Source organism: Myotis yumanensis, unplaced genomic scaffold (genome assembly GCF_028538775.1).
Source record: "Myotis yumanensis isolate MYYU_CA2020_CCGP unplaced genomic scaffold, mMyoYum1.0.hap1 SCAF_2, whole genome shotgun sequence".
NCBI lineage: Eukaryota > Metazoa > Chordata > Mammalia > Chiroptera > Vespertilionidae > Myotis > Myotis yumanensis.
In genome coordinates, this window is record NW_027223753.1 from 46,729,323 (window position 1) to 46,742,303 (window position 12,981).

General features: G+C 42.9%; 1 protein-coding gene across 1 annotated transcript in view; it reads right to left on the reverse strand.

Annotated features, from left to right (window-relative positions):
* The window catches only part of JAK1 (Janus kinase 1), a 138,484-nt gene that overhangs the window by 50,359 nt on the left and 75,144 nt on the right, over positions 1-12,981 (reverse strand). Inside the window, exons 2-3 of the mRNA XM_070405286.1 lie at positions 2,937-3,018; positions 321-519 (exon numbers count right to left, since the gene is read on the reverse strand). Coding sequence (XP_070261387.1) covers positions 321-519; positions 2,937-2,942 — 205 coding nt within the window. The 5' untranslated portion in view covers positions 2,943-3,018. The remainder of the gene's footprint in view (positions 1-320; positions 520-2,936; positions 3,019-12,981) is intronic.

Below are 12,981 nucleotides of genomic sequence, written 5' to 3' on the forward strand. Positions count from 1 at the left end.
ATATTATTCACCTTCACAGATGTAGGGGAAATAAAAACTAAGTCTCCACAGAGGGCAAGCATTGTTCCTTGGTATCCCACAGCTCATTAGTGACGCAGGAATAAACCACTTTGCAATGAAGAAAGTGAAAAGTGAAACTCTCAAAATTCAAGTCACTGGCCTAAGGTCAAGGGCAAGTAAGTGGCAGAGGCAGGGCAGAACCCCAGAGTCCACACCGCTCTCCACTCAACGGAGCCATCGGGGCAGAGACACCTGGATCTGCTTCTGGGATGGTGTACCACCAAAACCCATGTTGGGCCCGGGCAGCAGCCAGTACTCACAGCACTCCTGCGCCGCCCTGATGCACAGCTCCTCCGCCGTGTACTCCCCGCTGCCCAGCCGGAGGGGCTCCCTGTCCGACAGATAGAAGAGCACTTCCACCCCTGGCTCAGGGGCCTCCAGGTTCACCTCGGTCTTCTTGGAGCTCCGCATTTTAGCACAGAAAGCCATGGCATTGCAGTCCTCCTTTATATTTAGATACTGTAAGGAAAATAAGACTATGGTCATTCCATGTGCTGAAAGTTCCAACAGTAAAGGAAAGTGTTATGAAGGTGAGCAAGCAGAAATTTGTGGTACTGGGTAAGTACCTCTCTCTGCCCCTTCCCTCCCTGAAAATCAAATGCATCAGGGCTTATGACACATGAAACTACGGAAAATAATCAATTACACATTCTAATTAATTATTTATTGTCATACCATATTCTCAAAAATCAGAATAATTTTAGACATGGTTTACATTTATTTTCTCTATTTGCAAACAAGCTATCGTTGGAAAATGTGGCTCACTCTGGAACCACTGATGCTAATGATACTAGAATTGCTGCTATCTCTACTGGGATAATTTTACCTTTGAATAGAGCTATGGCATGAATCACACTGTCTTTTAATTTTATATCTATCTCCCACTAAACTGCAAGCTCAGTAAGGTAAAAATCATGTTTATCTATCTCCATGCCCCCAGAACCCAGCCCAGGGCTGGCTCTTACAAAGTACACACAAAATGACAAGTAATTCATGTTCATAAACCACATGGAAGGGTCATAAAAATTAATTAAAGGAGCCAGGTCCCCGGCACCCCATGGGCAGGCAGAAGGACGGGCAGCACGCTGTGGCAGCAGAATGAGGGTGGGCAGCCTTGCTTTGACAGGGTCAGAACTTTTTGGTGAGAAGCTTGCAAGAAGTCATTTATCCGAGTCTCCTAAAAAGGGAGAGCAGCTAGGGTCAAAGAGCCAACGTCAGCAACCTAGTCTTGGGCAAGGCCAGAAAGGAAAGGGAAACCCCTACACATTCTTTCTTCCCCTCACCCCAACACCAATGGCCTACAACTTAATTTCCCTCACCAGAGGTCACAACTTTCCTCCTGCCTGCCAGCCAGCCAGCCAGCCAGCCAGCCAGCCTTCACTTAACCCCCAAAGTAATGTCTCTGAAACACAAGTCGGGTCCTCCAAAGGCCCCCACTATCTACAGACCAATCTCAACTCCTAACAGAGGCCCTCCGTCCCCTGCCAGCTAGCCTCACTAGTCTCAGCTTTTATCACTCCCTGCCTCTTCATGCCTCACACCCACAAAGCTGCCATCTTGCTAACTACCTCCACCCCCATCTCTCTCCCCATTGCTGTTTTTCTCACCTTCCTGCTTTTGCTCATGCTGATCCCTGTACCAAAAATACCTTTCCACCTCATCCCTTTCCTGGGAAACTTCAATTTTCTTTAGAACTCAGCTCAGATGTTCACTTCTCCAAGAAGCCACCTCTGAACCTCCAACCTGTTCCCTAAGTTAGATGCTCTCTCCCACACTCACCGCACTGCACTAAAGACACCTTATTCATGTGTCTGTCTCTGTCTTACTCGCTTGCTTGTGCTGGGAGTTCCCTTAGGACAAGGACTATGCCATTCATCTTTGTTTCCCACGTACCTAACACAGAGGCTTACATGCTTGCAGAATAACCCAAGGAGGCTCCTCAAAACAAGACAAGTCATATGGGACGGACAGCAGTCATAGTTGTCTTCACCAAATTCAGGGCTTGGTCTATTAGCTGCCTCGGTGAACTAAGACAGTTATAGGAGGGGCGTAAGCTAGGTATGCCTCAATGCTACAAACTGAGAGTCATTCAGTTTTACTTGTTTAATCTCTAAAATGAACCTGAAAACCAGAATCTCCCAGAAACCAGGCTGAAAGACTAAGCTCATAACTTACTTTGAGGTTCAGATCAACTGCTAAACAAGAAAGTTCTAAAACTCAACTCTGATTACCCAAATTCACCCCACAATAAAAAACAGATATGGAGAACAGAGTAGCTATAGTCTGCTTCATAGCATGAGATAAACCTTTGTCCTGGAGATTCTATACAGACATGGCAGGAAGAAGTCAAAGATGGTGTTACCCTTTCACCCTGAGGAGACAATGAGGCAAGCATACATAATTACATATATACAGGATGTGGCACCGTTTGAAATAAGGGAAAAAATACAACCAACAATGTCCAACAGGAGAGGACTACTAAACAAAATAATAGCAACAGAGACACCACGCAGCTGTTAAAAAAGTTGACATAAAGCTCTATGAACCAACACTGAAAGGTGTCTATGACATACTACAAAATGAAAAAAAAAGCACAGTATGTATATTTGGTTATACATATCTACAATCTGGAAAAAACATACAAGACAACTAACAGTAGTGAATGTCAAGGAAGGTTTACAAGGGAACTTTAACTTGTACTTTTTACTCCCTATACTTTTGCAGTTGGGAATTTTTTTTAAGGCAGAACATTCAACATTTGAAATGAACAAAAATTAAAATGCCGATATTTAAGAGCTAAAAAATTTCAAGATCAGTTTCATTATTCTTTTTAAAAGCTATTTTCCTTTTTGTCTTTAACATGCAAATGTACATACCTGCATTTATTCGGCTGTCCAATGTCCCCCAAAAGCAACCTGGATTTTCTTCTCTGCTTTCCAAAGCCCGTTCAGAGCTGAGCTACACAAGGACAAATAAACAAATCAGCTGCAGAGGTAATTGCATCAGGAAAGAAGAGGACGCTTTCATTAAGGAAGCAGCCCAAACCATAAGCGGGCAGGAAAAAGCATTTGGGAGGAAGAAGGAAAACAACAGAAAGCATTGATGAGGACACCGAGAGGACAGAGAGGCAGCTTGGGTTGTAAACATCAAAGAAGATGTGATTCTGGTTGCTTCAGAAAGGAAGCCGGGGACTTTTGCTTCCTGGCGCAGAGTGCCCTGTCCAGTGCAAGAGAAGGCTGTGCACCTTCCGTCAACAACCTCTCTCCTGAGGCTGTGAACAATAGTTTGGGACGCCCAAAGATGCGCGCTTATTTCCTATTTCCATTTCCTTTAGAATTACCCTCCTCCCAAAGCCGGCTGCCCTTGGCCTCATTTTAATGGTGAGCCAACATATGGTATGCTGATGGGGAAAGGCCTAGGAATAACTCTGCAATGTTTTCAGCTCCCCACGTAGTTTTTGAGCCATTCTTATTTGAAAACTTAGGTAGCAAATAAAGATCCCATGTTACTCCCTGACCTTAAGTACCTGGTCCCATACATACACACATACATACACACACACACACACACACACACACACACAGCTCTACATTATTTTAACAACTTCCTTGCTGTTTCTCACAAATTCTCTTTTTTACCAGTAGAATCAAATTACTGTTGCAAATAAGGAACAACTACTCTTAGTGATTTGAAAGTGGTTTCCAAGTAAATATAGGTTATTGTCTCAGTTTCCTGCCTATCATTCAACACATTTTATCAGCATGCATCTTTAGGAAGAGCACGGTCCCAGGTGTAAGGTGGCAGAGTGGCAGGGCACTGGAGAGAATGACGTGAGGCTGCAAGGCCACCATTCCCACAGGACCTGACAATCCAAGTGGGAGATGGCACAATGGAAAACATAAAACCAATCTAAAATCAATAGTGTGTGTCACAAGTTCATCGTCTGTACCTCTAGCTAACTCTGGTGACTAACACTGGTGAAGGCTAATTTGGGAAGGCTTTCTGCAGTGAGTGAGACTTAAGCAAAAGTAACAATAGGAGGCCAAGCAGGGAATACAAGTATGAATTTTGATGTGACAACTTTGACTTGGCTATTTTAACATGGACAATTTTAACATGGGTCAAAGAACAGACCACTAGACTTTTAGCTTTTAAAATGTAATATAGCCGAACCGGTTTGGCTCAGTGGATAGAGCATCAGCCTGCGGACTCAAGGGTCCCAGGTTCGATTCCGGTCAGGGGCATGTACCTGGGTTGCGGGCACATCCCTACTGGGGGCTGTGCAGGAGGCAGCTGATCGATCTCTCTCATCGATGTTTCTAACTCTCTATCCCTCTCCCTTCTTCTCTGTAAAAATTCAATTAAATATATTTTTTTTAAATGTAATATAATCAATTATTTTAATTAAGTGAATAGATACCCTGCCCTGCATCAAAACAGCAACCTGATATTAGCTACATGCTAATGCCTTGCTTCTGCTCAGAAGCAGGGTTTTGAATGTCATGTTTAGGAGACTCACTCAACAAGTATGTTTGTGCAGTTCTAAGTGCGAAAATCTAAACTATATCAAGAGGCTACAATGAAGAACAAGAGTGATACGATCCCTGATTACATGGAGCTTATGGTCTACAGGACCAATGGAATCAAACAAAAATGCACAGAAACGGGTAATTATAAAGAGCTTTAAATGCCCTGAAGAAAAAAGAGAGCTCATATAAGAGCAATATGACATAGCATGGAGTTCAAGAGGGAAGTAATATTGACCTAAGTTGTAATGGGTATCTAGGGAGGAGTGGAGAAAGCAGTCTGGGTGAAGGATTAGCATGTGCAAAGGCCCTGTAAGAAATGAGGAACTAGTCTGGTCTCTCCAGCTGCACAAATAGGAAAATCCCTCCAATACTTCTTTTTACAAATGGACAAAGACCAACACTAGCCAATTTACAGGCTTGCCAACAGCATGTCTGGGACCTTTCTACCCCAGATTTCTTGCAGCACGCCAGTATAATCTGTTGCCGAGGATGAATAAAAATTAACCAGATGAGCTCCATGCTTTAAAGCATTAAGAAGCCCATCTCAAACCAAGAAAGGGACACATAATCAGAGCCTTTTAAAGCAGGAAGAGACCTATAAGTTCCACCAGGTGCAGGCTCTTAAGAAGAGATACAACATAAAATTTTAGAACGCACAAAGCATTTTAATATGCACCATCAGATCACATGTTACTTAAATTTAGGAACTGTGGGGTTGCTCTGGCCCTCATGTAAGATTCAAGGTTCAGTTTAAAATCACTAAGATTCTTCTAGAATTAGGATTCTATGAAAACCTGTAATCAAGCAGAGTTTGGTGTTTCCATTACAGTGTTCTTTTTCCATAGCAAGCAACACTGTATTGAAATCACATTGTACCTAATTTTCAAACTGATCTCCAGTATTACTGGACAGGATAAAAAAAAAAATGGTATCAATTTGTGATGCTTAGCTTAGAGATTAAACTCTATGGGAAAACAAGATCAGCCAACAGAATTTCTAGACAATATGCATTACTATGATGTTTTATATGCTGATTCAATAACAAAATCCCTACTCTTAGGAAACTGACATTCTAACGATAAAAATGTTAAAAGCACTTAACATAGATGCTGGGCATCATCCTAAGTGCTTAAACCTCAGTCTGCTGATCCAGTTCATATGCAATGACAACTGTCCTCACTTAGGATAACAAGTGGTTTTTGGTGCTACAGCATTTGTGTAATGGCTTCATTCAAATAAACATTTCTTTCCAAAAAAAACACACACAAAAACAATATGATCTAGCTACTTATTTTTACAACAGGTACAAAAAGAGCAAGATCCGTTTATAAATACTTTGGATTATTCTAAGAAATCAATTCAAGTTTCTTGCTATAGGATACAAAAAGAAAATCTTTAATGTTAGAAAAACTGACCAGATGGTATCACACAATGCCCTTTAAAAATAACATGATTCACTGGGTTCCATTCTCAACTCAGATGAAAACAATGAAGCTCAGAAAACAGGATGGATAAAAGTGAGTAATCAAAAGGTTTTGATGACAGCAATGAATTCATCCACCTAATTCACTCATAAATTTCCAAGGATTTAAAAGAAAACGTTTTTTCTTTCCATGAGAGAGGACTAATTTTGTGGCTCAACCTTGTAGATGCTACTTAACATGGAAAAAAAAAAGAAATCAGGGAAATTTTGTAGATTCTCAGGTTGTTGTTTTTTTAATTTATGAAAGTCTTATGTGAGAGAGAAGTACATCTGATACTTTCTGAGTGAGGGAAAAGTAATAGAAACAAAACCTAGTCCTGTCAGCCTGAACAAGGACTAAACTGCAATAGCGAGGATATCACTATTTTCCAAAATGCACAATTCCAAAGTATCTACTTCTGAGAATATTAACACCCTTTTATATTTTCAAGGACATCTTTTGAAATACAGGTATCTGTATAAGGAAGAATATACAATTAAATTTGGAATAGTGGAGAAAAGAGACATAAAAACAGACCATGTTAACTCACAAATATGACCATCAGACTATTAGTGCTTCTGGCCAAAGGCCACTGCCAGATTTATATGATGAAAATAGACTGGATGACAGTTAAAATCAGTGACAATCAAAATATAATACTTTGGGTACCTGATTGTTTTTACTAAGGAAACCGTTACACTTCCAGTGAATTACTTTATGTATGCATTAAAGAAATTAAAACCTTTAATCTCTTAAGTAGAAAATACAAAGAAAATGTTAATGAATGAAGGTATGAACTTGGGGAAAAAAATTTTAAGAAATGTTATTAGAAAATGTCCTGAATAGAACCAGAGTCATAGAAGCATCAAACAGACTGTCCAACCTATGAGGGAAGGGGTGGGAGGGTGAGGGGGTAAGAGATCAACCAAAGAACTTGTATGCATGCATATGAGCATAACCAATGGACACAGACAGTAGGGGGGGGGGGGGGTGGTAAGGGCATGTGCTAGGAAGTGGGGGCGGCTGGGGTAAGGTCAATGGGGGAAAAAGGAGACTTATGTAATACTTTAATAAGGAATTTAAAAAGAAAAGAAAATGTCCTGAAATCAGCTGCTTAATACCTTAAGAAATTGTGAGATTAAAGATATAAAGCCTTGCCCTAACCCGTCTGGCTCAGTGGATAGAGCATCAGCCCACGGAATGAAGGGTCACAGGTTCGATGCCAGTCAAGGGCATGTACCTTGGTTGCAGGCTCAATCCCCAATAGGGGGCATGCAGGAGGCAGCTGATCGATGTTTCTCTCTCATTGATGTTTCTAACTCTATCCCTCTCCCTTCCTCTCTGTAAAAATCAATAAAACTTATTTTTTAAAAAGATAAAGATGTTAAGCCTTAAAAAAACTATTTCAGCAGGCACCAGTCTTACCGTTGGTGAGGAAACTAATACAAAAAATACAAGCTCCTAAAAAAAAATACAAGGTCCTAGGGGGCAGGGATTTTTGTTTCTTTCATTTAGTGCCTTACATATTAAGTGATCAATAAGCAGTTAAACAGTTGTTCAATGAAAGATTAAGGTGACAAATGAAGCAACATATGCAATGGAAAATTCACCCTAATACAGGGTGCCTGGTTCTTAATGACTTGGTACACAAGGCAGGAGATGTGAAAGTGTTCAGACAAGTGCTAAAGCAATATAATATAGGCTTTATGGCAGAAGATGAAGGTGGGCTGTGCGCTTGCTCAGAAAAAATGAATAAATAGGAATTCTGAGCAAAAGCCTGGTCACAAATCAAAGTCTTGTTTCACAAATCTCAGATAACACAGAACAGCAGCTAAAAGCATGAGCTGGCGTCATCCAGACCTGAGTTTGGATCCCACCCTCCCCACTTACTAGCTATTGTATCCTTAGGCAAGTAACTTAACATCCCTAAGCCACAATGTTCTCAGCTTTAAGTGGAGGGATAAAATAGTGTAAATCTCACAGAGCTGTTAAGAGTTAAATGCATTAGTGCACATAAAGTGCCTAACAAATTTAGCAGGCAATAAGCATTCAGATTTTGGGCATAATTTCTGTTAAACTGATTACAGCTTGATGGCATACAGTTCCAGCCAAGGAGAGCGAACATCTAATGCATGGAGCTAGGCACCTGTACTTAATTCCCATAAAAACCACGAGAGGTTTTGGGCCAATCAGTGGGAGTGCCAGGAGTCAAACATGTGACTCCCGGTTTCAAGGATCTTGCTCTTCCCATAGGAGGAAGACTAACTGCTTTAAAATGCCCCCATCACCAACACCATTGTCTGCTCTGCCCTTTTTCGTACTTTTGATAGTCTCCCATCCACCTAGGAGACTGGTCTCATTCCAAGGGCCTTCCCTCCAGAGACTGTCATTAAAAAAGCCATTAAAATGCCCCAGCCTTGCCTGCGCCCCAGCACACAAACCAAGGTGCTACTCTGGCACTACTGCAGCGTGGGGAGAAGTCCTGGTGGCCCTGGCACAGGCCCACCCCACGGGGGCACAGAACCTCCTAACACACACACACACACACACACACACACACCCCTCCTAACACACACACCACCACCACCACCACCACCACCACCACCACCACCACCACTACCAAGACTGGGCAAGCGACTTTGCTTCCCTTTCAGCCTCATCACCAGGGCTTCATGCCCATGGCACCTTTGAACCTGACTTGTGCCTGTTGCTCCCAATGCTTTGCCAAGACCCAGAATAACTGTTCTGATCAAAGTATCACAAGATACTCTGCAAAGCTGATGGATTCCAGCAGAAGACTAGATAATATAAATACAAAGTCTGCTACTTTTTACCGTAAGCAAGTCAGAATTATGGCTTTTCTATATGCCACTCCTGCCACACAGAATAACTCACTTATAACTATAGCAGCAATTCCAGGAATACCCCAGAACCGTAAGTGCTGCTGCATTTACAATAAACTTCTAGAGATGCTCAAATAATCAATGACAACTCGATGGGCCAGGGCTCTCTGTACTGCTCCCAATGAGCCTGCTTTCCCTGAGAGGGTTTCTGATCAAAGTAAATATAGTACTTTGCTTAATTAAAGTCAATAAGTGTCCTTCCTAAGAATTTCATGTATCAAGAAGCTTTGCTACTTTTTATTCTTTCACCACTAATCTATATATATAAAAGCCTAAGCGACCATCACAACTGAACGGATGACCGAACAGGCTGCATGGGGCGACCAGGCCGGCAGGGGGGTTAGTGAGGGACGACCAAACGACTGAACAGCAGGCTGCGTGGGGCGACCAGGCTGGTAGGGGGGTTAGTGAGGGGTGACCAAATGACTGAGCAGCAGGCTACAAATATGGCAGGGGGGTTAGTGAGGGGTGACCAAATGACTGAGCAGCAGGCTACAAATATGGCAGCACCCACAGCCAATAAGGAGGGAATATGCTGACTGCCATGCCCTCAAAGATGGCGGCACCCACAGCCACAAGATGGCCGACAGGGGAGGGCAGTTAGGGGTGACCGGGCTGGCAGGGGAGGGCAGTTGCGGGCAATCAGGCCGGCAGGGGAGCAATTAGGCGTTGATCAGGCTGGCAGGCGAGCAGTTGGGAGCCAGCAGTCCCAGATTGTGAGAGGGATGTCCGACTGCCGGTTTAGGCCAGATCCCTAAACTGGCAGTCGTACATCCCCCGAGGGGTCCCAGATTGGAGAGGGTGCAGGCTGGGCTGAGGGGCAACGCCCATCCCCTCCGCCCCCCATGCACAAATTTTGTGCACCAGGCCTCTAGTACAACTATAAGGTTGTTGAAGAGCACAGAATAGTGGTAGCAGAAGTGGACACACCAAACATAAAGGGTGGGGAATGGTTTGTCATCTTATGTGCTTTTAATCATTCTTGCACCATCACAATAAAACCTTGCACTTTAGAGCTTGAAAAGGTTTTCACATCTATAACCACATTTGAGTCTCACAGCCACCTTCACAGATGAGAAGATTCAGCTTCAGACTTTCCCACGGTCAAGTGGCCAGTGAGTGGCGAGACCAAGCTCAAACACACTTCTCAGCCTCCACCTCACTGCCCTTTCAGTTTGGCACACTTCCTTGGGCAAGGCATGGGACGTTGGGGGAATCTAAAGAAGTGCCCCAATTAAATCTAAGCCCACCAAACCCTTACAGTATACTAATGGCTGGCAAGATAAACATATACAGGGGGAACCTCAAGAAAGTGGATGTGGAAGAGATGCCGAGAGAGAGGAACTACAGGAGTCAAGTGACCAGGGAGAGTGGAATCTGTTTCAAGCCTTGAGGATTAGAGAAGATTTTAAAAGACAGAAAGAAAGGTGCAAGCGTTCTGGAAAAGGGCCAGGAGGAAGGAAAACAATGAGGATGGATGTGCAGGAAGGCATATGCAGACCAGGAGGGACCTGCAGGAAAGAGGGCGATGGTGGAAAGGTGTGGGACGGTGGATGGGGGACAGTGTCGGTGAGCCAGCTCCCTCCTGTAGGGAACAAGAGAAACCACCCATCAGAAAGCGGCCCAGTTCTAGCCCAGTTCTGCCAAGACCTGCCTTATCTAGAGCAAGTCTCTAAAGCAGCAGTCGCCAACCTGTGGCCTGCGACCACTGGTGGTCCGTGAGGTCCGAACGTTTGGCGACCACTGCTCTAAAGCTCTCTGAGCTCAAATCCTGTGCAAAAAAGTACTTATATGTCTATAAGGACCAAGGTCCTTATAGAACAGAATCAGTCAGAAGCCTGGGGTCACCTGAACCTGAGTTCAGATTCCAGCTTTAATGTATGTGTGACATTAGGCAAATCTTTCAACCTGTTTGAGTTTTCTGTTTTCTCTGTAAAATTGAATTAATAAAGGTATCTACTTTATAGGGTTGTTGTAAAGATTCAAAATTTCTCTAAATCTCTTTTTCTAAAGTAAGTTTTTGACTGGTGCACACTCAAAAAGCTCACAGCTCATTAAGAAATCAGTGTTCTCGCCCTAATCGGTTTGGCTGAGTGGATAGAGCGTTGGCCTGCAGACTGCAGGGTCCTAGGTTCGATTCCGATCAAGGGCATGTACCTTGGTTGAGAGCACATCCCCAGCAGGAGGTGCACAGGAGGCAGCTGACTGATGTTTCTCTGCCATTAATGTTTCTAACTCTCTATCCCTCTCCCTTCCTCTCTGTAAAAAATCAATAAAATATATATTTTTTTAAAATGGTTTTAAAGAAATCAGTGTTCTCTAAGTATATGCAAGGCTTTAAAACTTTTAGATTAAAAATAATAATAAGCCCTATATATTACAAATGTCTGAAACTATATTATGCTGCACCCTGACATTAACTTTTCATTAATTTGTATGTTCAAAATGTCATGGTGCAAAGACATCGAACCTCTTGCTGATGAGCCATATGACAAAGCCTGAAGGTGCCTCACTAAGTAAAATAAACAAGCAAAAACTCATCACAAAAAGCCCGTGAAGCACAGCTCGGTGGGAAGAAAAGAACACAAGACAAGATGTATCAGCAGAGAAGAGTCTGATTGACTGCCAAAGACAAGACACACCCAAGCAAAGCAAAAAAAGCACTTGTTCAGAGAAAATGTGAGGTGGGGGCTGGTGTAGCTAGACCAATCCAGAAGACTGTCGGGAAAATCAGTGTGGTAGAGTTCAACCTTCAGGTCAAGAAGACCTGAGCCAGGATACTGGCCCTGCCACTTAGTAGCTGGGTGCAAGTCACTTTTTAATTTTCTGTGGTTGTTTTCTCAGTGGCAAAAAAGAATAACAGTAATTCTTTTACAGGATTGTTTTAAACTCTGGGAGAAAAAAATATATATAAGTTTATGCCACAGCAGGCATATATAATAGCATGACCATTATGTAGGAGGTGAGACTTGAACTGGACCTTTAGGAGATGGGGAAGATACAAACAGGATGAGAATAGCAACTGACTAAGGGAAACCCTCCAAATCATGGAAACGTGAAAAAACAGCAAAAGAAGCAGGGGAGGGGGGGGGTGTAAAACCCGTTGGAGACTGAACAGAAGGTTTGTGTAGATCAGAAAGAAATGAGAAAAGGGAGAAAGTTAAGGCCAACTAACAGTGGACCACAAATGCCCACACAAGGAGTCTGGACTTTCCTTTGAAGAGACAACCCCCAAGAAGAACTTAAATCCCCAGACTCATATGAATTCTTCAGAAACAAGAAAGTCCCCCTTGGATGAGAGTGTGTGCTGTATGGGGGTAGAGGCTCTCAGACACACGGAGATGCACAGGGGGCGCGGGGAGGGAGGCTTAGGGACACTTGAAATTCCAAGGTAGAAAAATAATATCCTTTAAGTATTATAAATAAATCAAACAGTTCTTGATGGACATAAAGGCATGATACACTGCACTCCCTACTCCTTGCCTCCCTTGAAGTGTGAATATCCCAGGACAATAAAAGTTAACTGAGCAAATAGTCCCTTTGCTACCAGTAAGAGCTAATTTGAATATTCATTTGGGGACTCCATACCCTAGCCACACCTTACTACACACACACACACACACACACTCAAACAAAGAAGAAACATGTTTCTTAAATAAAAGAAAAATGAGAAGCTAGTTTTTTTCTACGAAATACACTGTGAATGAGTCAGAGAAAACTTTCCCGAAGCTTTTTCCCTCAAGACTGAGCACAGGCAGGGGGCGGGGAACCAACATTCTGCTGGTGATTCATCCTCCTCCACCACGCAGTCTGAGGACTACCCTTGGGAGTCCCTCTCAATTATTTTTGTAACATCTTGTCCTTGATTAAAGGGAACACAGAGTCAGAAATAGGAGGCCAGGAGGTCATGTTTTACTCAGTGGAGTTGTTTACCCCACCCTGTTTCCCTATTATCCAGAATTCAGTGCTCTAACTAATTGATAGACATAAGGCACTAACCATGTTTCCAGGGATTTAAATATGGCA